General features: G+C 34.8%; 1 protein-coding gene across 8 annotated transcripts in view; it reads left to right on the top strand.

Annotated features, from left to right (window-relative positions):
• The window catches only part of TBCK (TBC1 domain containing kinase), a 228105-nt gene that overhangs the window by 38865 nt on the left and 162337 nt on the right, over window positions 1-26903 (top strand). For 7 of the 8 annotated variants that reach the window (XM_045056031.1, XM_023252881.2, XM_023252880.2 and 4 more), the window contains 2 exons: window positions 21816-21930; window positions 23917-23990. In XM_045056031.1, coding sequence (XP_044911966.1) covers window positions 21816-21930; window positions 23917-23990 — 189 coding nt within the window. Of the gene's footprint in view, window positions 1-21815; window positions 21931-23916; window positions 23991-25276; window positions 25333-26903 lie in introns of those variants that run through there. The other variant, XM_045056033.1, reaches the window with a different exon arrangement.

Here is a 26903-nt window from a genome sequence, read left to right on the forward strand (position 1 = left end):
CCAAAGCAGGCTCCGGGCTCTGAGCCATCAGTACAAAGCCCAACGTGGGGCTCGAAACCATGAACCATGAGATCATGACCTGAGCCAAAGTTAGATACTCAGCTGACTGAGCCACCCAGGCACCCCATGTTGTGTTTCTTCGATTGAAATACAAATGACACTATATTTGTTTTTCTCTGACTTATTTCACTTAGCTTAATACCCTCCATGTCGTCTATTTATGTTGTCAAAAATGGCAAGATTTTACTCTCTTTTATGGCTGAGTAATATTCCATTGTATATATACCACATCTGTTTTGTCCATTTATCAGTTGACGGTCACTTAGGTTACTTCCCTTGGCAATTATAAATAATGAACATAGAGGTGTATATATCTCTTTGAATTGGTATTTTCATTTTCTTTGGATAAATACCAGAAGTGGAATTCCTGGATCATTGGTAGTTCTGCTTTTAATTTTAGAGGAACGTCCATACTGTTTTCCACAGTGGTAGTACCAACTTACATTCCCACCAGCAGTGCATGAAGGTTCCCTTTCCTCCACATTTTTGGTAATGCTTGTTATTTTTTTGTCTGTTTGAAAATAGACAATCTGATAGGTGTGAGGAGAGAGCTCATTGTGGTTTTGATTTGCATTTCAGTGATGATGATTTTGAGCACTGTTTCTTCTTTGAAAAAAGGTCTACTCAAGTCCTCTGCCTGTATTTTAATCAGCTTTATGTTTGTTTGTTTTGATATTAAGTTGTTCAAGAGCTTTACTGTGGATCCATACTTCTTTAGTGTTTTTTGTTTGTTTTTATTTAAATTCCAGTTAATTAACACAGTGTAATATTAGTTTCAGGTATACAATTTAGTGATTCAGTACTTCCATACAACACCTGATTCTCATCATAACAAGGGCACTCCTTATGGTAACCATCAGTTTGTCCTTTGGTAACCATCAGTTTGTCCTCTATAGTTGAGTCTCTTTCCTGGCCTGCCTCTATTTCTCTTTCCCCTTTCCTCATTTGTTTTTTTTCTTAAATTCCACACATGAGTGAAATCATATGGTGTTTGTTTTTCTCTGACTGACTTATTTTGCTTAGCATAATACTCTCTGACTCTAACCACATTGTTACACATGGCAAGATTGCATTCTTTTTTATTGCTGGGTGATATTCCATTGCACTTATATGCCAAATCTTCTTTATCCATTCATCAGTTGATAGACTCGTGGGCTCTTTCCATGGTTTGGCTGTTGTAGATAAGGCTGCTATAAATATCAGGGTATATGTATCCCTTTGAATTAGCATTTTTTTTTATTCTTTGGGTAAATAGTAGTGCACTTGCTGGGTTGTAGGGTATTTATATTACAAAGCTGTAGCAATCAAAACAGTATGGGACTGGCACAAAAATAGACACATAGATTAATGGGACAGAATAGAAAATCCAGATCCATAAATCCATAATTATATGGTCAAATAATCTTTGACAAAACAGGAAAGAATATCTAAATGGGAAAAAGACAGTATCTTCAAAAAATGGTGCTGGGAAAACTGGACAGCAACATGCAAAAGAATGGAACTGGACTACTTTCTTATACCATATACAAAAATAAATTCAAAATGGATTAAAGACCTAAATGTGAGACATGAAACCATAGAAATCCTAGAGGAGAACACAGGCAGTAACCTCTGAAATCAGCTGTAGTGGGGCACCTGGGTGGCTCAGTTGGTTGAGTGTCCGACTTTGGCTTGGGTCATGATCTCATTGTTTATGAGTTCAAGCTCTACATTGAGCCCACTGCTGTCAGCACAGAGCCCGCTTCAGATCCTCCTCCCTCTCTGCCCTTCTGTGCTTGCACTCTCAAATATAAATAAAACATTAAAAAAAAAAGCTGTAGCAACTTCTTTCTGGATATGTTTTCTGAGGCAAGGGAAACAAAAGCAAAAATAAACTGTTGGGACTTTATCAAGATAAAAAGCTTCTGCACACCGAAGGAAACAATCAACAAAGCCAAAGACAGCCTACAGAATGGGAGAAGTTATTTGCAAATGACATATCAGATAAAGGGTTAGTGTCCAAAATCTATAAAGAACTTATAAAACTCAACTCCCAAAAAACAAATAATTAAAAAATGAGCAGAAGGCATGAATAGACACTTTCCAAAGACATCCAGATGGCCAACAGACACATGAAAAGGTGCTCAATATCATTCATTATCAGGGAAATACAAATCAAAACTACAATGAGATACCACCTCATACCTGTCAGAATGGCTAAAATTAACAACACAAGAAACAACAGGTGTTGGCAAGGGTGTAGAGAAAGAGGAACCCTCTTGCACACTTGGTGTGAATGAAAACTGGTACAGCCACTGTTGAAAACAGTATAGAGATTTCTCAAAAAGTTAAAAATAGAACTTTAATGTTTTAATCAAAGACCATCATTTTGATTGAATGGAGGATGATCCTATCTCTGTATAGATGTGGGCTGTAGCCATAATTGCTAGCAGAGTCAGAGCTTTTCTGAGAGAACAAGATTAGATATGATCAATTGCTTTAACAAATATTTTTTTGAGCCCACTGAACAGCAAAATAAAACATGGGAGAAATTATGTTTGTTTTAAAACAAAACTGAGAGTAGAAATTGCCAAATGTCCTTCTCTGTCACTGAATAAGCCAAAAGTATCCCCCATAAAATTTTAAAATTTGAGCAAGTCTGCTCAGTGAACTTGTCAGAATATCAAAACTATCCCCCAGATACCTAAATGAGTTAACTTGTCGAAAGGCGTTTTTTAAAATTATTGGTCTAAATGTCACTGTGCTTTCCAAAACTATTTCAGTTTTGGCATAATTTAAGGTTAGAAGTTATTTCAAACAATGATTGGCCAGAATTTCTTGAAGCTATTTCTGGGCAGAGGGTCATGTCATCAGGATGTTAAAGGACCTCTTACTGCAAAGTTGGGAGGCATACATCAAGTTCACCTAAAAGCCTTTTAAGCCGATAAGGGGAAGGCTATTCCTGGATCTTTGTCTTTTCTTTTGCCCTGACAGAGATGGTCACTATTTCTTTTCCTTTTCTTTCCTTTTTTTTTTTTTTTTGAAGTATGATTAACATACGTCACTTTATTTTCAGGTGTACAACATATAGAATCCACAATTCTGTACATTACTCTGTGCTCATTTTTTCCTTAGTCTTATGATAATACAGTAAAACCTTGGTTTGCAAGCATAATTCATTCTGGAAACATGCTTTTAATCCAAAGAACTTGTATATCAAAGTGAATTTCCCCATAAGAAATAATGGGAACTCAGATTATTCATTGCACAACCCAAAAATATTTGTATAAAAATGATTACAGGGGCGCCTGGGTGGCTCAGTCGGTTGGGTGGCCAACTTCGGCTCAGGTCATGATCTCGCAGTCCGTGAGTTCGAGCCCCGCGTCGGGCTCTGTGCTGATGGCTCAGAGCCTGGAGCCTGTTTCAGATTCTGTGTCTCCCTCTCTCTGACCCTCCCCCATTCATGCTCTGTCTCTCTCTGTCTCAAAAATAAATAAACATTAAAAAAAAATTAAAAAAAATTAAAAAAAAATAAAAATGATTACAAAATAATAACGAAAATACAAAATATAAAGAAAAATAAATTAATCTGCAGTTGCCTTTGAAACTATTCATAGCTGAGGGAGACAAGAGAAAGGAGGGTTGTTGTGTAGGACAACTTTCATTGTCACTAACAAAATCACATGCAACCTTAACAAGAGTTCCACAAGATGAGCAAACATTTCTGATAAATTTTAACTTGATAAATGAGCAGTGTCTAGCAATATAAGTAGAATGTGACACTCAACATCACATGCAGAGCCTGCATGGAACCTGTCCAATGATACTTTTGCCTCCTTTTGAGGATTTCACAGAAATGTGACATTGCATTGTCATTAAACAGATTCATCACTCGCATTGTACAGCCTTATTCAGGTGGTGCTTTTCTACAAAATTTTGCACTGTTTGCCACATTTTACACATCTCCCTAATCTTATCTGAAGTGAGGGATTCCCCTGCCTTTTTCTCCTCCTCTGCAAACAAGATGCAGAAATAGACTTCTTATAAAATCTTGCTATTTCAACCTTGTTCATACTTCTCAATGATTTGCTTCTTAACTTCCACTATAATCATCTCCTTCTTACTGCCTTTCTTTTCAGCCTTTCATTGTATATGCTCTCACGATGTTGACTACAGTACAGTATTAATAAACTCTTGTCATATACTGTATTTAATGTAACTGGCAATAAGGCAACAGAGGAAAAGGTCTATATCTGCAGGCAGCCTGACCTAGAATGAAGCAAAGCATTCCTGAGCTTCCTCTTGTATGGAAAAGCAAAGGACTATCCATAGGTGCTTCGAAGTGACAAAAAAAATAGTAGTGCCCGGTTGTGGGCACCTTCCAACATTCTGAAAAATCACTGATTTCACCAAACACTGGGGCCTGAGACCAAGCAAGCATCCAAGCATGGGAGACAATCACCCACAATCCCACAGCAAGAGAGAACTATTGACTCAGTTGTGATCACGTGACGTTGAGCATCACGTTCTACTTATATTGCTAGACACTGCTCATTTATCAAGTTAAAATTTATTAGAAAAGTTTGCTCATCTTGTGGAAGTCTTGGAGAAAAGTTACTCGCAATCCAAGGTTTTACTTCTGTTGCCTTAAAGCCTTTTTGAGGAATGTTAAAAAGCCTTGAGATAATATTTGTGTTGTATAGTTTGGCACATGATTGATTATTGTCTGTGTTGTCAAAAAGCAGGTGACATGCCAAAAATTCTACCAAAAAACTTATTAACAACTGATTTTTTTTAATATTTATTTATTTATTTTGAGAGAGAGAGAAAATGCACATGAGCAGGGAAGGGTCAGAAAGAGAGGGAGAGAGGGAATCCCAAGCAGGCCTCATGCTGTCCGTGCAGAGCCCAATGTGGGATTCGAACTCAGAAACCCTGAGACCACGATCTGAGCTGAAATCAGGAGTTGGATGCTCAACCAACTGAGCCACCCAGGTGCCCCTAACAGAAACTGATTTTAATAGAAACTAAGATGATGGTCAGTGGTGCAGTATTTATATCACAGTATTTATAACTTTTTCTTTCCTCTTATTAAATGTTGCCCTTAAAAAATTATGCCTATAATTAAATGGCAATTTTTAGGCGCTCTCTATCTAATTGTACTCTCTCTACATTTTTAGAAGACTGTACTACATATTTGGTATATACTGAGGGAATGATACATGAGTTAAATAAGTTAATGACATTAGCAGCAGTTTTAAGAACTTTAAGACACTCTTTAAGTGGAACACTTTTAAATTTGAAACATTTAATCCTGGGGCGCCTGGGTGGCGCAGTCGGTTAAGCGTCCGACTTCAACCAGGTCACGATCTTGCAGTCCGCGAGTTCGAGCCCCGCGTCGGGCTCTGGGCTGATGGCTCAGAGCCTGGAGCCTGTTTCCGATTCTGTGTCTCCCTCTCTCTCTGCCCCCGCCCCCCCCCCCCGTTCATGCTCTGTCTCTCTCTGTCCCAAAAATAAATAAACGTTGAAAAAAAAATTAAAAAAAAAAGAAACATTTAATCCTATCAGTCATAAACAAGAGATAGAAACACATACTATGATCTAATTACTTTGCTACATGCTTTTCATAGGTAACTTTAAAGTTATTCGCCCTTGTCAGTAAGTGATCTAAGTTTTACAGAGTATCAAATGTCTTCTAATGTTAGAAGCCATGACCAAATATAGCATAAACAGTGGGTTAAGCCTCTAGTAGGCCTCTTTTCACTGTGACCTTTCTTTGAACAATAGTACCCCAGAATCTGCTTTTCTGATAGTCGCTGTTCAAAAAGCACAAAATCTTTTGTGACAATGAGCTGCTTTAATTTGCCAGGTTTAAGGAGTCCTATAATTATCAGACTATCTTGCTGGCTCTATGGGGATTGCTTTGTTTCCTGGCATCTTTCAAAGTAGAAACTGGATAATGCAGGCCATTCACTTTGGCATACAAAGAAACAAGCAAAACTGGTTTCATTATAATCAAAATCTGTTAATATAGTTGACCCTGGACAGCATATGGATTAAGGGGCACTGACCCCTTGTGCTGTCAGAAATCTGCATGTAACTTTTGTCTCCCCCAAAACTTAACTACTAATGGCCTACTAGTGACTGGAAGAGTTACCAACAACATAAACAGTTGATTAACACATTTTGTATATTATATGAATTATAGCTGTATGTTATATAATTATAAATATACTGTGTTTTTACGATAAACTAAGCTAGAGAGAAGAAAATGTTATTAAACCATAAGTAAAATACATTAATAATAAAAAAATTCATGTATAAGTGGACCTGCACAGTTCAAAACTTATATCGTTCAAAGGTCAAGTGTATACTGATGGCAAAGTGGGTTCTCTTGCAAGATAGTTGGAGTGGAGAAATGAAAATTGCATATAATACAAAAGAATAGACATGGGGGCACCTGGGTGGCTTGGTCGGTTGAGTCAGTTGTTATCAGCTCAGGTCATGATCGTGGGTACAAGCCCTGTGTCAGGCTCCACACTGATAGTACAGAACCTGCTTGGGATTCTCTCCCTCTCTCTCTCGGCCCCTCCCCTGCTCATGCTCTCTGCCTCTCTTGCAAAATAAATAAACTTAAAAAGAATAGACTTGGGTTTTATGAGTTCTTATTCTATCATAGCCTTCTCAGCCATCTATTCAAATATTTATGAAAATGCAGTTTAGTTTGGGAATTATTTTTATCATAAATATTCAGGACCTCAAAGGGAAAGGACTAAACAAAAATAATAATGATAAAAACAACCTAATTTCCAAAATTTTGTGCAATAACTGTGGCTAGACATTGTCCTAAGCACTCTATGATGATTATCTTATTTCTTTATTATAGGAGCTCTATGATGTAACTTACTACTATTACTTCCACTTGATATGTGAGGAAACTTAGGCCCCTATAAGGCATCTAAGAAGTTAAGTAATTTTCCCCTGGTCATGCAACTACAGGCATACCTCAGAGATATTGCGGGTTTGGTTTCAGACCACCTCAGTAAAATGAGTCAAATAATGTTCTGGTTTCCCAGTGCATATAAAAATTATATTTACCCTATACTGTAGTCAGTAAAGTGTGCAATAGCATTCTGTCCAGAAAAACAATATGCAGGGGCGCCTGGGTGACGCAGTCGGTTAAGCGTCCGACTTCAACCAGGTCACGCTCTCGCGGTCCGTGAGTTCGAGCCCCGCGTTGGGCTCTGGGCTGATGGCTCAGAGCCTGGAGCCTGTTTCCGATTCTGTGTCTCCCTCTCTCTCTGCCCCTCCTCCTTTCATGCTCTGTCTCTCTCTGTCCCAAAAATAAATAAACGTTGAAAAAAAAATTTAAACAAAAAAAAAACAATATGCAAACCTTGTTTTAAAAACACCATTGCTGAGGTGCCTGGGTAGCTCAGCTGGTTAAACATCTGAGTTCAACATAGGGCATGATCTCACCAGTTTGTGGTTTTGAGCCCTACATCAGGTTCTGTGCTGACAGCTCAGAGCCTGGAGACTGCTTCAGATTCTGTGTCTCCCTCTCACTCTCACTCACACTTCCCCACTCATACTCTGTCTCTATCTCAGAAATAAATAAAACGTTAAAAAAATTTAAAAACACCATTGCTAAAAAATGCTAACCATTATCTGAACTTTCAGCAAGTTATAATATTTTGTTGGTGGGGAGGTCTTGCTTCAATGTTGTTGGCTAGTGACCAGTCAGGGTGGTTGGTGGTTACTGAAGGTTGGAGTGGCTGTGGCAATTTCTTTAAATAAGGCAACAATGACATTTGCCACATTGATTGTCTCTTTTTCATTGACAAGTTCTCTGTAGCATGCAATGCTGTTTAGTAGCACTTTACACACAGTAGAACTTCTTTCAGAATTGGAGTCAATCCCGTCCAGCTCTGCCTGTGCTTTTACAACTAAGTTTACGTAATATTCTAAATCCTTTGTTGTCATTTCAATAATCTTTACAGCATTTTCACCAGGAGTAGTTTCTTTTTTTTTTTTTTTTCCTTTTGCTTGTCCATAAGAAGCAACTCCTTTTCCATATGTTTTGTCATGAAATTGCAGCAATTCACATCTTTAAGCTCCACTTCTAATTCTAGTTCTCTTACTATTTCTACCACATCTGCATTTACTTCTTCCATTGAAGTCTTGAACCCCCCAAAGCCATCCATGAGGTCTGGCATTAACTTCTTCCAAACTCCTGTTCATGTTGATATTTTGACTTCTTTCTATGAATCACTAATGTTCTTAATGGCATCTAAAAAGATTAATCCATTCCAAAATTTTTAATTTGTCTTGTACAGATCCATCAGAAACATCACTATCTACAGCAGCTATAGCCTTACAAAATCTATTTATTTTTTATTTTTTTAAACATTTTTATTTATTTTTGAGAGACAGAAAGAGACAGAGCATGAGCAGGGGAGGGGCAGAGAGAGAGACACACAGAATCTGAAGCAGGCTCCAGGCTCTAAGCTGTCAGCATAGAGCCCGAAGTGGGGCTTGAACCCACAAACCATGAGTTGATGACCTGGGCCGAAGTTGGCCGCTTAACTGATGAGCCACCCAGGCACCCCTATTTCTTAAGTAATAAGACTTAAAGTTGAAAATACTCCTTGATCCATGGGCTGAAGAATGGATGTTGTGTTAGCAGGCATGAAAACAACATAAATTTCATTGTTCATCTCCATCAGAGCTCTCCATCAGAGCCTGGTCATTGAATGACCAGGTTCAATGTCAATAAGCAGTAATATTTTGAAAGGAATCTTTTTCTCTGCATTAAGTTTCAACAGTGGGCTTAACTGTTCAGTAAACTATGTTGTAAATAGATATGCTGTCATCCGGTCTTTCTTGTTCCATTTGTAGAACTCAGGCAGAGTAGATTTAGCATAATTCTTAAGGGTCCCAGGATTTTCAGGATGGTAAATGAACATTAGCTTCAACTTAAAGTCAACAGTTGCATTAGCCCCTAACAAGAGAGTCAGCCTGTCCTTTGGAGCTTTGAAGCCAGGCATTGACTTTTACTATCTAGCTATGAAAGTGTTAAAATGTCGTCTAATGAAGATGTCTTATAATATAAGGCTATTTAACCTACATTGAAAATTAATTATTTAGTGTAGACATCTTCATTAATTACCTAGCTAGGTCTTCTGGAGAACTTGCTGCACCTTCTACATCAGCACTTGGTGCTTTACCTTGCACTTCTATGTTATGGAGATGGCTTCTTTCCCTCAACCTCTTGAACTAACCTCTGCTAGCTTCCAGCATTTCTTCTCCAGCTTCCTTATATCTCTCAGTCTTCCTAGAATTGAAGATGCCAGGGAGGGAAACAACAAATGTCTACTATATTTTTAAGGTATAGTAACTGATGCTTAGAGCAGTTACTTTACCACACCTGTCAAAGTGGTATAGCCATAGCTCAAAACCTCTCATTGGACTTCACTATCCATGCTGTTAAACATTGAGAGGCAATAGAATGTAGTGATTAAGGACATGGACTATAAGACCAACCTGCTGGGTTTGGATCTCAACTCCACCATTTACTCACTTGGGTAAGTTATTTAACCCCTCTGTGCTTCAGTCTTATCACCTTCTAGGATAGTGAACCAACAGATGTGAATTACTTATAACAGTACTTGATAGGGTATGAGTTTCCTAAGTGTTTCCTATTAGTGGCTGTAGTGGTAATAGTGTTATTATAATGAGTATAATATACTAAATGATTATCGAATATTATTACCAATAAGCATTGCCTGTGGAATAGTTATAGCCTTTCTGTGATGATAAATTTTTATATCTGGTGATTAACCTATGTAATGTTTATTCCATACTTCTTCATTAAGTACATATAGGTTTCAGACACTGAGCTGGGTGCTAGTGAGTCTGAAGATGAAAATATAAAGTCCTAGTCTTTAGAGACATTGCTGACTAGTGAGCAGACAGAGTTATAAGCAATAACAATATAGCGTTTTTTATAAGTATGTGCCAGAAGAATATGCAGGTTATCTTGGAGACAGAGTACCTCACAGCCAGGAGAATCCAAAAAAGTTCCACTAGAGATATAATGTTTGTGTTGAATTTTAAAGAATGTATAGGTATCCTCCAAGTGGATCAGGTAGAGGGGCAGAGAAAACAACATGTGCAAAAAGTCATCGATATGCAAGCATAGGGTCCATGAGAGGAGAGGTGAAGGAGATGAACTTGAAGAGAGCTAAGTAATAAAAACATCTGTAAGAGAGCAAATGAGATTGTTTTCTCTATTTTTCTTTATGAAACCGTTTTGGAGGGTAGTAATGGGGCTCTGTAAGGTGACAAGTCGTAAATATAGCTCGCTATTTCAGACAGTGACTTAAGATGAAAAAGGAGTGGTCATATGAAGAATGACTGATATCCTACTTACAAATTCCTCCCAGATTACCTAGAAAAGAGAAAATGTGGTTTTCTCTGCTCTAGTCATCTAAGTCAGCGAAAGTCTTAGCTCTCTTCTGCAAGCAATCTGATTCTGGTCAATGCATACTGCAACTGTGCATATGCTACCTGTACTTTCTCTGTTCATATTGTTAGTTTATTCATTAGCTAGACATTTTGTCAGTTGTTGGTGTCATCTGTCTTAGGTGATAGGACATATAAGAAACGTTCATATCTGTTAGTTTTATACAGCATTTACATCAGTGTCAAAATGCAGATAAGTGCTTCAAAATCATCATGATATTGACTAAACTTTCCCAAATCTGCCACGTTTTAGACAAAAAAAATCCTAATTTGCATGTTTTAATGTGCTTTCTTTTTAGTTTATGCCACAAATTTTCAATTGTTATCCCATAATGACAGTTTTAAGAATATGAGGCTCCTCAAAATCTGGGACTCTGTATTATTCTTTATTTCCTTGTGGAATTTTATTGTAAATGTATCCACAGCTTTCCTGGAAAAATACAGTATTGTGCTTAGCTATTAAAAGTTTAAAGGAGAAAATGTCCTTCAACAGATGACTGTATAAACAAGTTAGTGAAATACTACTCAGCAATTAAAAAAAAATGAACTGGTAATGCAGGCAACAACATGGATGAATCTTAAGAACATCTTGCTGAGTAAAAAAAATCTAGCACAAAATAATTCTGTAGTGTTCCATTTATTTGAAACTCTTGAAAAGGCAAAAATAATCTAGAGTGATAGAAAACAGACCAGTGTTTGCTTTGAGCCAGGGGTAGGATATGGAGATCGTCTGGGAAGAGGAACAATAGAATCCTTTCAAGGTGATGGAAGTTCTCTGTTCTTGACTGTGGCAGTACTTGCAGTCGTATATACATTTGTCAAAACTCTTCTAACAGTGCATTTAAAATGAGTGTATTTTATTTTATATAATTTAAATAAAGATCACTTAAAGAAAAGTATGAAGGAGAATTGCTCAGTTATAATCATTTCGTGATGGACAAAAACAAGTTACCTTTATGTCATGTGCATCTTTATAACCAGCTATACTAGTTTCCTATGGATGTTGTAAGAAGTTATCACAAATTGAATGGCTTAAAACAACGGAAATTTATTCTCTCACAGTTCTGGAGCCCAGAAGTCAGAAATCAAGGTGCTAACAGGGCCAGCTCTCTTCAGGGCCTCCTGAGAAGAATCCTTCTTTGCCTTTTCCAACTTCTGGTGGCTCTCAGCTTTCCTTGTCTTCCTTGGCTTGTGACCACATCACTCCAGTCTCTGTCTCCATCTTCGTATCTCCTTCTCCTCTGTGTGTCTCTCTCTTATAAGAACACTTGACATTGGATTTTGTGCCCATCTGGATAATCCATGCTGATCATATGCAAAGACTCTTTTTCCAAATAAGGTAATATTCATAGATTCTGGGAATTAGGATGTGGACATTTTGGGGGAGGGAGTGGGGCCCCACTTAGACTATGTCAACTAATATTATTACTCATTGAAACCAATACTATACTGTATGTTAACTAACTTAAATTTAAATGAATGAATGAATGTTAACAAACTTAAATTTGAATGAATGAATGAATGAATGAATGAATAAATAAATACATATTATTCATTATGTAATACTGTATCATGACTTAGTAAAATACAATTGTCCATTACCTTTTTAACAGCATTCTGGTATCATTATGGGATACTATGGATATGTATATGTCTTTTCAACAGGTTGCTGTGTCTGATCTTCTTTATATCATAGTGTTAAGATCTGTGACTCTAGTTGAAGTTTGGGAGAAATAGAACTGACTCATTCAGGTGACCTGGCTTAGGAAAAAGGAACTATTAGGTAGGCAAAGCTCCCTAGAGTTCTATATTAGGTTTGGAGGCAAAGGCCCAACTACTAATGTTACCTTGACTTGTTATGTCTTCTTTATGAATGTAGCATAAGAACTTTGCAAGGTCGCTAGAAGTAGTTAAGAATAAAGGTGAATATTTTTGGGTTCTTTGATCAAAATATCATCACTGTATCACCACAGTTCTGATAAAAGGAATGGAAACTATGAATAGGAAATTTTCATCAATTGAATCTCTTAAAATTTGCTTAAGATAAGCCAACACATCATTGAACTGAACATTTCAGTTTGACAAACTTTTGTTTGCACTATGCTATCTTGCAGGCACTGAACTAAACAAATGCATAAAATGCAGACCCTCTACAGTTTACTTGTTTGTTGTGATGGGCTGGGGGTAGGGTGGCAGATTGCCTAAAAAGAAAATGTTGGTCCACTTTAAAAAAAAAATGTGAATTGGTCTCAAATCAAAATTCTGAACAGTAATAGAATTTTTTTTCATTTTTTTCACACAGTAATATGTAAATAAATTTAAGTGTAATTAAACAAAACAACTTTAAAATGAGCTAGGGTACAGATCCAAGTGACCATGAGCCACCATAGGTTCTGTCTTAGAGCAAAGTTACAACTTTATGGAGTCGCAAATGCTGCCAGGGCATGGGAAGTGAGGTTTATTACCCAGTATGTTTGCACTGTCAATATCAGTAACTGTGGTGAAAGAAATGTTTTTGGAGTGCCTATGCTAGGATAGTAGAGCTGCTTGGGAGAAGAAAACATTGATGTTTCAGAAATAACCAGCCAACCCCAGGATCCTCCAATCTTGCTTATCAAATGTTGACTTTTTTTGTCACAGAGAAATTTGAAAAAACCATTTTGCTGATTTTATTGTGTCATGCAAATAGTTGGAGAACCCAGTTTGCAGTCTTTGTTAATTTAGGTAATATGGATAGATAGATAGATAGATAGATAGATAGATAGATAGATAGATAGATAAACAAAATAGTATTATAGAATTTATTATAGAGACCCTGATTTTTTTGAGAGGGACTTAGGCTTTTTGTTTGTTTTGTTCTGTTTTTACAATTGGCCCGCATTCTGTGCAGGACCAATAGCTCATTGATCTCCATTCAGCCCTTGTTGGTGTTACATTTCCCACTTTATACATTTGCAGACTGAGGCAGGATGAAATTGGAACATTCTCCAAGCAAAGCAAATCAGTGACAGAGTCTCCTGGCTTTATATCTGAACCTCAAACCACGAGATATGCTTTCCATATGTATTTTGATCTTATCAAATTAAGTTTCTGATGAGAAAGGAAAGTTATCTAGTATTCAAGTTGGAAAATTAATTTCCCAATTTTTGTATCCTATTGAGAACTAGTCACATTCCAGATTTATAGCTTTCAACTTTTTTCTTCTTTGAGTGAGAACTAAATTGTAAAATATGCCCAACATTACAACTTAGGAACAGATGGGCTGATTTATTTCTAGACCTATTACAAAATAATCTTTAGGTAAGCAGTTAATCAATGCAGTGTTAGTTTCAAAACATCTGAATCTGAGGCAAATGAACTATTAAATTTAGCATGGATGGATGACCTTTCAGGCTAAAATGTGTACCCATTGTGAAGTAAGTTATTTCCTTTCTGAATTCTAAAACTTTTTTTCTTTAGAAAAAATATGCTCTGTTAAATAGTGTGGCATTTTTAGCAAAATGTTAAAATTTAGTGACAAGTGGCAAATTGTAAAAGCCTCAAGGACATTAACTCCCCACTGAAAATGACCCTCTCCAAATTCTAGAATTATAAACCAGTGAACCATTGAAAAATTATATACTACTTGAGTTCTTTTTTCTTGAAGTTACAGAAAGAGACTTTAGGCTGAAGATAAAAGGAGTATACAGTTGTATTATTTTCTGAACATTAGTCATTAGTATGATATCATTCCTCTTCATTTCTTAAATCACACAGTAGCTAACTAATTTTCATTTGTGTTTATTCTCCCTTAACATTTCACTTCAGGCTGATACCAAGTAAGAAATGTTTTAGACCAAAAGGAAAATTTCTGTGGGAGTGATCAGGTTTTATAAGGTGAAAGAACATCTTGAACTCATAGAATCCAGAAGTGTGTTTCCTCCCTTGGTTTGCTGACAGTATGGGTATTTTGGCTTGTGGAGTGGCCCTTAGAAATATCATGGATTATGGATCAGAGGAAATAGCATGTGTGGTTTTAGTTACCACCTATTATGAATGACTTCCAAATCTATCCCAGCAACCCTGACCTCTCACTTTCTTTCTTGGCCTCTATTTCTTGCAATCTGAATAACATCGCTTGTTGGAAACATTACAAATACCAAAAAGGAACTGATGGTTTGAAGCTGATAGGAATGTGTCCTTATTTTATTTTCTTTTTTAACACCTTTATTGAGGTATAATTGATACCCAAGAAGACTGAAATGTATATATTTGAGTTTGACTTTATGAATGCACTTGTGAAACCATCACTGCAATCAAGGTAATAGATATACTCATCACTGCTAAAAGTTTCCTTGTGTCCTTTTTATTTTTGTGTGTGATAAGAACACTTATAATGAGATCTACCCTACTAATAAAATTTTAAGTGGGCAATACAGTATTGTTAACTACAGGCATTATGTTGTATGGCAGATCTCTTTGGCATGGAACTTATCTTACACAACTGAAACTTTAAATCAATTGATTTTCCTCTCTCCCCAGTCCCTGGTAACCATTTTCTTCTCTTCCCCAGTCCCTTGTAACCATTGTTCCATTCTCTGCTTCTATAAATTTGACTATTTTTTATACTTTACATAAGTGGGATCAGGCAGTATTTGTCCTTCTGTGGCCAGCTTATTTCACTTAGCATAATGTCCTCCAGATTTATCCATATTGTTGCAAATGGCAGGGTTTTCTTTCTTTCAAAAAAAAAAACCTCTTAAGTCAGCTTATGAGAAATCTACTTCTTATAAATGAGATTGACACTGTTGATCCATTGTGAGTGTAATATACTTTTTTGAGCTGTTATTTAATTAATGGTTAATTAATTAATTAAGAATTTAATCTTGTTATCTGCACCCTCTTGCACCATCATGGATGTCATTGAATATATTTATTGAACACCTACCTTATAGTTACTGTGATAGATATAGGGATTGCAAGTTGAATAAGCTAGTACCTGCCTCAGGGTACAATGAGAGAGACAAACCTATATAGAAATTATTACCATAGAATTAATAAGCTCTTCAACTATGTACTGTCAGAATACAGAGAAGTCCAATTCTCCCAGGGATAGAGCCATCAGATGAGAAGCCATGAAGAATTCTATCCCTCACCCCCCAAACGAGTTGAAGTGACAGAATAGATCTAGAATAAAAGAAGGATGTCAAAACAGGGCTGGTTGAGATAACAGAGGAGGCTTAGAAAACAAGGGTCTCAAGGACTTAATGAGATTAAAGCGCAGGTCCTCAGAGAAGTATAGGAAATTGTGGTTGAAAATCAGAATGTTTTAAGTAAACAGAGGTTGAACAACATCTCATTGTGACAAACAATCTGTATTTGGCAATATTGGCTGGAGTTAGATGAAAATCTGTGGCTATGTACATGTGAAGCAAGCCAATCCTTATAGATATTAAACCCATGATCTTGGCCTCAGTATGTTTTAATCTGGTAAGCTAAACAGCTATAAATAATTTAGGGATGATTGAATCAGAAACACAGTGTAAACTTCCTTTGAAATACATCTGGAAAGGGATAAACAAGTATACTTAGTATTGTACTAACCTAGTAGTTTTGGAATTCATTAAACCATGTTCGTAATTCAGACACAACCAAGTTGACTCATGCCTAGAAGTTATTGTCAGTTGTTATTGCTTGTGATGGTGATGGTGGTAGTGACTTTTTTTTCTTTTTAAATTTTAATCTTACTTTCTCAAGATTTATTTTTGTGGACCTGCTTTGGTCTCACCAATGTAATAAATAGATGTTCATGTTTTCTTTCTTGTAAAACAGAAGAAAAGGATGACTCTCATCTGCTAACTTAATTGAATTATAGTTGTAATGAAATGCTGTGAATTCAATTGTATTAAAATTATTAGTTTATAAATCTGTCTTTACAACGATACTGCAGGTTTCTTGATTGTAGAAATCAGTTCTTTCTCTTGAGATCCATGGAACCTAAAAACACAGTGGTGTAAAAAAAACACAGTACCAAGCAGCTAATGGCCACTTAATTGATGTGTTTTAATATAAATGAAAGTATTTTAAAATGTCACTTTGCTTTATTAAAAACTATAAATCATTATTTTGAAAGCTACCTTTTTGGCCATATCTATGTTTTTATAATCACCAAAGATTCTTATGCTCATTAAACTTCTCAGGGTGTCAAGGATAATGGTAACAAAGTAAATGCTACTCTTCTAATCTCTGGAATTAGCAGTAGTAACTGAAAATTTCAAAAGGAAGAGGATCTTTTATAATTTGAAGTTTGATTTACATTTTCTAGATTAGTGATGGATTTCTTTATTAACAAGATTCTGACTTGGGAACTGTGAAGGATGAAGTCCTTTTATCCCCTGCCAACATCTGTGTGTGTGTGTGTGTGTGTGTGTGTGTGTGTGTGTGTGAGAGAGAGAGAGAGAGAGAGAGAGAGAGACAGAGAGACAGAGACAGAGAATCCCACTCTCTTAATCTTAACTCCTGGAGCCCATTTTCAGTTAACTGTGACATGCTATTACTATACATATGACTTTTTATTTTGCTGTTGCATTATAATTGCATTAGCTACTTCAAAATAATTATTTTGAAAGACTTCATCATCTAAATTATTGGCAGTATTAAAGAATAGAGCTTTAAAAACAAGTAAATATACAGAATTTCACAAATACTGATTCTATCGTCTCATTATAGAAAATAACACTATCTTTTTCTTCTCTTATACTTATATACTTATATAAGTATATACTTATACTTCTTATACTTGTATTTTAAAATAAATTTAAAAATTAAATCCTGGGGCACCTGGGTGGCGCAGTCGGTTAAGCGTCCGACTTCAGCTAGGTCACGATCTCGCGGTCCGTGAGTTCGAGCCCCGCGTCGGGCTCTGGGCTGATGGCTCGGAGCCTGGAGCCTGTTTCCGATTCTGTGCCTCCCTCTCTCTCTGCCCCTCCCCCGTTCATGCTCTGTCTCTCTCCCAAAAATAAATAAAAACGCTGAAAAAAAAATTAAAAAAAAATTAAATCCTACAATAGGGCAGAAAACCAAATCTGATTTACTCTGATTTAGAAGAGTACTGAGTCCATTAGCTATAATACTCTCAAGTAATAGCTAAGGAAAGGTATGTCATGAGCTTCAGTTTTATATGTTTGAATATTTAAAAATTATTTCAGCATATATGCTCATCAACTCTTGTAATAGCATGAATGTGCTTTTTGACATGGAAGTGTTTTCCAATTATATTTTATAATCAGCAAAAACAAGTTGTCAAAATAGAACATGTAGTCTTCTCTGTTCAGCTGTTTGAGAACTGGTTTAATGGAAAAATCACTTTAAAGGTTTGGTTTTAATTTCTTAAGGAAGGCATCTATATTGAAGTAGTGTGCAACTGAGGTCCTCTAGTGTCACAGCTGAATATGGCATCAGCTTTTAAGATTTTGTGAATTATGTGTGTGCATGTTGGAGAAAAGGAGAACGAGGACAAGACAGATTACTATGGTAAACATGACTTATAGAGTCAAATGAGTTTAGAAAATTAAGTTCTTATCTTTTATTTGTTAGTCAATGTCAAGGAAATTTTTTCTTTGTTTTTAAAATGAGACAGGTCTGCATTCTTTCACATGCACATATTTACCAGTATCACTATAGTTGTTTTAAAGTTCAGAATCTTTTCCTTTACAAAGTTGGTTTCTTTTTTGAGGCTGTTTAGGAAAACTCTTGTTACTTTCAAATTGTTTTTGTTTCACACATTTCCTATTTGCTTGATTAGCTGTTGTGGCACTTTAATATGGGGGAAACTGCTTGATAAAGAGAAATTGTTTAAATAAGTGTTCTTTTTTTTGAGAGAGAGCACAGGAGCAAGCAGGGGAAGGGCAGAAGAGGGAGAGAGAAAATCTTAAGCAGGCTCCACACTCAGCTCAGAGTCAGGGCTTGGGGATGACCTTGAGATCATGACCTAAGCCAAAACCAAGAGTCAGATGCTTAACCTACTGAGTCTCAAATAAGCATTCCCTATAAATAGCAACTTTTATTATTTCTTTTTTTTACATACTTTATGAAGAATGTCAGTTTATTGCTTTGTTTTAAAGTATGGCTGGCAACTAAGGATTACCAGACATTTGAGGAAAAAATAGTCTGAGAGAAAGAAAGCCAAGGGAAGTGGGGGGAAAAAAGCAAATAAAAAAAAAAAAAAACAGAAACACCCCAGAGAAAATAAAGATAACACCCTTCTTTTCCCCTTAATTATTAACAGAATTCTAATAACTATCTTCAGAGAGATTCAAAAGAATAATGTATCCATAATCAAAAGAAAAGGATCTATTAAAGAACAACTAGAGAACAGAGCAAAGACCTTGGAAATTAAATAGTAGAAGAGATAGGACTAAAGGCCAGACTCATAGTAAATAAGACAGAAAGTTGATCTCAAGAATAGATGTAACTTTCACCTGCCCTCTAAGAGTTCTAACTAAAAGATATAGTAGAGGGAGAAAACAAAGACATAACAAATAAACTTTTCCTTCTTAATTCTCCTGCTAATGCAACATTTGAGTCTTCAGGTTAAAAGCCACACCTATTGCTTACTAACATAAATGCACAAATGCCCATACTCTAGATATACTGGACTAAAATTGTAAAAGTCTAAGGATAAAGTGAAAAAGAATCCCAAGCTTCCGGAGGGGAATAACAAGGTGTCTACAACGAAATTAGATTGATATTGGACTTCTTACTATTAATAAAGGACAATAGAGAAATCTTTTGCCAAGTTTAAAGGCAAGAATAAGACATTTTAAGACCATGCTTTAAAATTTCCTACTCATACCACCCTTATGAAAAATTTTCTCATGGATGTATTCTAACTACATAAAAGTGTAAATACAAAATGAGTAAGAAGTATGAAAATGATGATTGCTGATGATAACCTTCATAATAGAGGTATAATTATGAAATTATAGTATCCATCAAATCGTGATGACTGATACATTTTCTCTTGAGAGCTAGGGGTTAAGTGGCTTAGGAGTATATTGTTTTCTTAGTTCTACAATGAATATTTACTAATCATAGTATAGCAATGTGACAACCACTTCCCATCTGTCTCAGAGTGAAAGCCAAAGGCTTTACAATGGCCTAAATAGCCTTACATGATCTGGCTCCTTGTTATGTCTCTGCCCTCATCTCCTAACACCTTGCCCTTTGCTCACTCTACCGCATGCACAGTGGCTTTGTTGCACTTTTTGAACTGCTATGCAATCTTCCAGTTCAGGACTTGCTTATTGTGCCCTCTACCTGAATCACGTATTTCCCAGAGAGCTACATGTCTTTTTCGCTTCCTTTAGATTTCTGCACAAATGTCATCTTAGTGATGCCTTCCTTGATCTTCCTTCTCTACATGTAATAGCAACCTGCTATCCCACATTCTCTCTTCCTTTTCCTCCTTAGCACGTAATTACTATGTATCATATATTTACTTGTTTATTTGTTTAGCCTTCAAGAAAGGAATGTAGATGTCTTTTGTTTCATCTATAAAATTCGATAATTTAAAAATAATATAACTAATAAAAATCAGGAGTTGGGAAAGGAAAATGGGAATGTTGTAAAAGTATATTAATTATATCATCTTGCATAGCAAAGACTTAATAATGTTAACTCAAATCTAACCAGCAGAATTGAAAACAGAAATTGCTAAGGGTGGATACCTCTGGAAAGTCAGACTAGGATGAGAGGAAAGGGATTTTAGCTTTTCATGTCTTGCTCTTTCTTATGGATTTAATTTGGAGGAGGGAGTCATATTACAAATATTTTTTTGAAAATTTTCTTCAGCTTTTTTAACATCAGGTTTATTGAGCTGTAATTTACATATTTTAAAATATAACTTTTTTAGTGTACAGGTCAGTCAGTTTGACAAACTCAGTAGTGTAATCATCATCAAAATCAAGAACATAACAGTTCTGTCAGGTAAATTTTCCACATATTCTCTTGCAGTCAACCCGTCCCTCCAAGCAAGCCCATGATAATCAGTGATCTGTTATTCCATCCTTTTACTTTAATGTATGCCTTTTATTTAATGTGGGTTCCTTATAGCCTGAATATAATTGAGGCTTAATTCCTATGTAATCTGACAATTTTTATCTTTCAGTTTAGATGTTTGCATTTACATTTAATATGATGTTTGATACATCCTAATTAAAGTCTGTTATTTTCTAATTGTTCCATTTGTTCTTTGTTCTTTTTTTCCTTTTATTCTACCAGCTTTGAGGTTGACTATTTTTTTTTATTTATCTTTACTGTTGGCTTATTTATACCTTTTGAAAAATTAGTTTTAGTGATTACCTGTAGATATTAATTTAATTTTTAAAAGTCTAATTTAAAATGTCAGGGGCACCTGACTGGCTCAGTTGGTAGAACATGTGACTTATCTTGGAGTTGGGAGTTTGAGCCCATGTTGAATGTAGAGATTACTTACAAAAAAACAAAAATCTTTAAAAAAAAAAGCATAATATAAACCAATTAAGATAGATAGATAGATAGATAGATAAAATGTCAAAAAATGAGTAGAAAAGAAATCTATACAAAAATGTTAATATTGCTAGTTTGGGGGATTGGGTTTGAATTAGTCTTTCCCACTTTCCTTATATCATCCCTAACTTCCCATGTTAATGGTTCTTGATTTAAAAAAAAAAAAAATGGAAAGAGATGGAAAATGAGAGAAACTGGGCATTCCACTGGAAGATGGCTTAGGAAGAATTAAAGAGAAATGTTTGATAAATTGTCAGTTGCTAGGGGTTGTTTTGTGGATATGGAAAGTAACCTCGTGTCCATCTACCATAAAATATATTTTAGCTATTTTTCAGGAATTTAGGTATTTTGTCTTGAGCAGGAAAGGTGGTTTTCATTGACTTAGTTCTGCCTTATATTTGAAACTTCCCAGATAATTTGGCAAAGACAAACCTGTAGAAGGTTAATTGTGCATCACCAAAATTCAACTCCCTCCCTGCTGTTAGAGTAGGCTTAGAAAACTGTAGGATCTTTGCCAGATCAATTCTGTTGTAATCATAAAATCCAAAATATGTATGTAGTGGATATTTTATAAAATTTATAGATCGTATTTTCTCTGAATAGAAGAGGAATAATAAAAATACAACTCTTTCAATTTTTATAATGTCATTTCATACTTTAAAACAGGTTCTGTATCTGCTTTGTAATTGTATCTATTGATCTGTGACTTTTTTTTTTCTTTGTAGCTACTCAAAGGTTTTGTGCATAGCATTTGAGGTACTTCAGGGTTTGCAGTATATGAACAAACATGGTATAGTACACCGGGCACTTTCTCCTCATAATATTCTTTTGGACCGAAAGGTAATTGTCAAATAATAAATTAAGTAACAAATATTTTATTTGTTATTTGTGGTTGGAAGCTACTGAAATTAGACCCACTCTATCAGAGGGTCTTTAGAATACAAATATGTTTTAATAATACTCATAATGAAATGGCTGTATGAAAGTGATATACTTGTGGCAATTAGGAAAAAAACAACTACCTTTATGGGGCACCTGGGTGGCTCTGTCAATTAAGTGTCCAACTTCAGCTCAGGTCATGATCCTGGAGTTCGTGAGTTCTAGCCCCACATCGAGTTCTCCACTGTCAGCACAGAGCCTACTTCAGATCCTCTGTTGCCCCCTCTCTGCCCTTCCTGTCTCCCCTCTCAAAAATAAATAAACAATAAAAAAAACTATTTTTAAATTTTTTAAGTCTGTGTTTTTTTCACATGCATTATTCCTTTTTCCTCAAGATTCATTTTCTAACTTCATGTTTTGTTTTTCCTTTCATTCACTTTCTGAAAAGTATGCATTATTGCTTCCCAGTCCACTCCTCTGAATTTGCTTTCATTTTTAAAAAATGTTTATTTATTTTGAGAGAGAGAGAGAGAGAGAGAGCGAGAGCACACACATGCATACATGGAAGGAGCAGAGAGAGAGAGGGATAGAGAGAATCCCAGGCAGGCTCCCTTCTTTCAGCACGGAGCTGGATGACGTGGGCTCAATCTCATGGATCGTGAGATCATGTCCTGCTCTGGAATCAAAAGTTGGTCACTTAACCGACTAAGCCATCCAGGCACCCCTGAATTTGCTTTCATTTAAAGAAAGTTCTATTGACACAGAGTATTTTTCTGATAGTACAACTGTTTTGCATTTTCTCCTGTTTATTATTCTTCCTCCCTATTTTTTCTTCTTTTTTTTATTCCCCATTATCTTCTTTATTTACCAACTGTTCATACCTAGTTTCCTTTTTTATTGGAGTACCACTTCTTTACTTGGAAATCTTATGGGTGATTAATAAGAAGCAAGTCAACCTCTGTAAGAGAATTATGGGTAGCAAAATGGTGTATTTTCAGGAATAATCATACTTTCATTTTTTCATAAGCATTTAAAATAGCTTTGAAAGAAGTTTGTCTTGGGAATTATTTTTTATATTAGAAGGATTATTATTTTCCTCTGATTCTTTTGTAGACTTTTAATACAATTATGCTATGGTATTAAAAATCATAAAAGCTAAAATGGTACTCATTCATTTCATATTTATGGCAGTGGAGTATATAACCAATCTGAGTTGTTTTGAGATATAAATGTTTGTAATGCTGAGAAGTAAAGTTCTTGAGAAAAAGAAAAAAAAATTTTAAATCAACTTAATGTGTTTTAAAGTCTTAAATATCTAAAAGGAGGAAAACTTAAGAGACTTACAAAATTCATATTTGTCTTTTATTAAGAATCTCTTGTGATAATTATGGCTTTTTCAAACAATATAAATGATTGTTGGAAATCTAGCAGATTCACTAATATCTTCATGATTTGGTAACTAATATTTTCAAGTTAAGAATTCCCATGTCAGGGTTAAATTTATGACATTATGAATGGACTTGGAACTCCTTGAAAAAAAAAAAAATTATCTTGTGAAAATTACCAAAAATGTTCCAAGCAGGGATTCAAGACAAATGAGAACATTTCTGCTTTTTTTGTTTTGTCAACATATCTGGAAAATTTTTATATTTTTATAAAAATATAAATTTAATTTTTTAAGTGTTGTTTTTGAGATCTATATACAAGTAATATATATGTGTATATCTATACATACATGTGTGCGTATACATATACATATACATATATTTGTAATGAGAATAAAGCAGGCTTCACACATTGGCAAATAGTTTTTATTATAGTTATGATAAAATACAATTTTTTCTTAATGTACCTCACTAATGGTGATTTCCTTACTTATGATACATAATGATATTTTTTCCTACTAATAATATTAAAATATTTAATAATGTTTTATTATTATTGTAGGGACATGTTAAATTGGCTAAATTTGGACTTTATCACATGACAGCTCATGGTGACGATGTTGATTTCCCAATTGGGTGAGGATATGTTTTCCTTTCTTCTGAGTTGTGTCTTAAACTTTGTAATATTTGATGAAATGTGTATTCTGTTAATGGTGATACTGCTTTCTAATAAAAAACTAGCTTTTCTTTATTAACACATTTTTATCTTCCATATACTTTTAAAAGAGCAGACAATGAGTTTTTCCCAGTATCCAAAATATATCTGATGTTGATATTTCATTGAATTGTCAGAGGCTAATAGACTATTGACCTTCTTTACCTTTTAATGCTTGATAATTAATTTTATTTCATCCAGAATTAGGTAAAATTAAGGCAAGAAGGTTGGCCAGATTCTCACTTAATGTGTGTTCCTTAAAAGACTGAGAAAAATTGTTCTCATATTATTTTCTATTGTTTCTAAGTTTAATTCCTTGTTCTCTAAGATATAATTGCATGTTAAGACTCAAACTGAGTCATTGTAGGTATCAGAGGTAATAGGGTAGAAAGTCTGTGTTTAAGTTTGGAGAGGTTTATTTGATCACTTCTGATAGAATTTTAATTTATGTTGGCCTCCAAGAAAGGAAAGTTTATTTTATCCTGTTCTCAACTAAATGCTTGTGATACAGATTTTGTGTTGTATTTATTGTGTGGTTGCTTTTTAGACATTTTAATAATATAATTCTTTTATTTTTTGAGTGTTTAGTTTTCACATTGTTTTCAATACATAGAAGTTTCAAAATAGTACAAAGAATCACTCTATTGCCTTCACTTAGATTCCCCAAAGATTAACATTTCACTACTCTTGTTTTCTCTCTTTCTTTTTTCTTACTCGTATATGTGTATGTTCATATAAGTACTTTTTGTATCATTTAAGAGCAATTAATGCATATGATGGCCTTTTACCCCTAAATACTTCAGTTTGTATTTCTTAAAAAAGGAATTTTCTTACATAACCACAAAACAAGTATCAAAACAAGGAAATTAAAATTAACATAATAGTGTTATCTAATCTAGATATTTTAACCATAATGTTCAGTTGCTTTGTGATTTTTTTAATAGTGCCCATTTGCATTTTGCTCTTTGGGCTCTCTCAAATCAGTTTTGTCACTCCATTACCAAGAATTATGGTTTGGAGTCATGGCGTGTGTTTCTGCAGGAGAACATTGCTTTAATTAGATGTTTAAAAAAAGGGATTCATTTATAATTTATCCTTTTATCTTTGTAAAGTAAATTGTAAGTTTCTACCTAAAATTTTTGTTAGTTAGACCATAGTTAATAATCTTAAAATAAATTGCTTAGTCATTCCTTCTTTATTTATTAAGACAACATTTATTGAGCACCTTCTCTTCTGGCTGCTGGATGTGCAAAAATGGATAAGGTAGGTTCTTGTTCTCAAGAGGCTCATTGTTTAATGGGAAGATGTCCTCTTTTGGTGGCCTATTTATAGTAAGGTACAATAAATTAATCATATAGTTTTGTATACCAAAACTTGTGGTCATAGGAAACAAGCAATTGTTTTCCAAGCATGAAAACTATCTTATAAAAATAGCCTACATTTTATTTGTTAAAAAAAAAAAAAAACTTTGAATGTAATAAGAATAAGTCCACAATAAAGCCCTAATGTCTTCTTTCCTATGTGATAATTGCCTTTTGAAGTACCTTGTAGGGAGCAGTAGTCTGATAGGAAGTATGTGATTGCTGCTGCTGCTGCTTCATGTTGTCTAGATCAATCTGTGTGAGAGAAGAACTCCAAAAACACAGTGTAAACAAAAATTACTTTAATTTTTTACCTTTTATTGAAAGGTGCTTTATTTAGTGATGAATACAAGAAAGGAAGTGACTTTTTGTAAAGCACACCAAGCATGTTGAAGAACCACATTTGAATTTAAAATGCTTGGGTAGAATTGGTCTTGTGTGCCATTTGTTCTGGTTTACTTTGAAGTCTTGAACCCAAAGGGTCTGACCAGAAAGTATCAAAGAGCAAAATGTGAAACATTAGCCAGGAAAAATAAAGTGATCAAACAGCTAAGGCATGAAAGAAAATATTTACACCAGAAGAAGCTTGCCGTTGATTCAAAAGACAAATATTGAGGAACAACAAAGTAAAATGTTAACATCTGTTTCAGAATATTGTAAAGAGTTAGAAATTGGACATTCATTTCAGTTGGCCAGTAGCTTAATACCTTGTTAAAACATCAAACAGATGATGAAAGCCACTTTTGTTTACCTCACTAGTCATACTTAAGGCAGAGTTCTGTTAATTTTCTTTGAGTGTTGAAATGCTATGCTAAAGAAGAAACACTTGTTAAAAGAAGAGTGTCTATATTTAAAACCAATCCTAGGGTTTATTATTTTTATTAATTAGTTTAATTATTTCTTGATTTGAAGGGAAATTCAAATTTTTGGAGCAAGGATCACCTCTATGCTTCTAGAGATTACCAGTTGGAAGTTTTAGGTAGAATGATTTACCCATAGCATTGCTTGATTTTTAACTACCCACAGCATTATTTTTGGATAAGATATGCTGGAAATCAGGATTAAAAATAAACAGTTTGCCTTCTAGATGTATTATGGTGATGATGATTAGAAATACAGTGTTGTATTTGCATCATATTTTCCATTTTTATAAAAACATCTTTAGGTACTCACTAATATTTATAACAGTTTGGTGAGGTAGACATTATTATTCCTATTTTCAGATTAAGAAACCACAGTTCTATGTAGAACTGAAACTGGAATACAGGTATTATAATAATACCAAAGACATACTTCTTCCACTAGGCTGCAATTGTTTCCAGAGATGTCATTTAGAATAGCAATATGATCACGTTAGGGTAAAATAACATAATAGAAATTTGTACATGAGAGATATATATGAGCAAATTAAAGGTGAATATTAGTAGCAGCATCATCATCATCATTGTATTAAAATGGAAATTTAAAAACCTA

Source organism: Felis catus, chromosome B1 (assembly GCF_018350175.1).
Source record: "Felis catus isolate Fca126 chromosome B1, F.catus_Fca126_mat1.0, whole genome shotgun sequence".
Lineage (NCBI taxonomy): Eukaryota > Metazoa > Chordata > Mammalia > Carnivora > Felidae > Felis > Felis catus.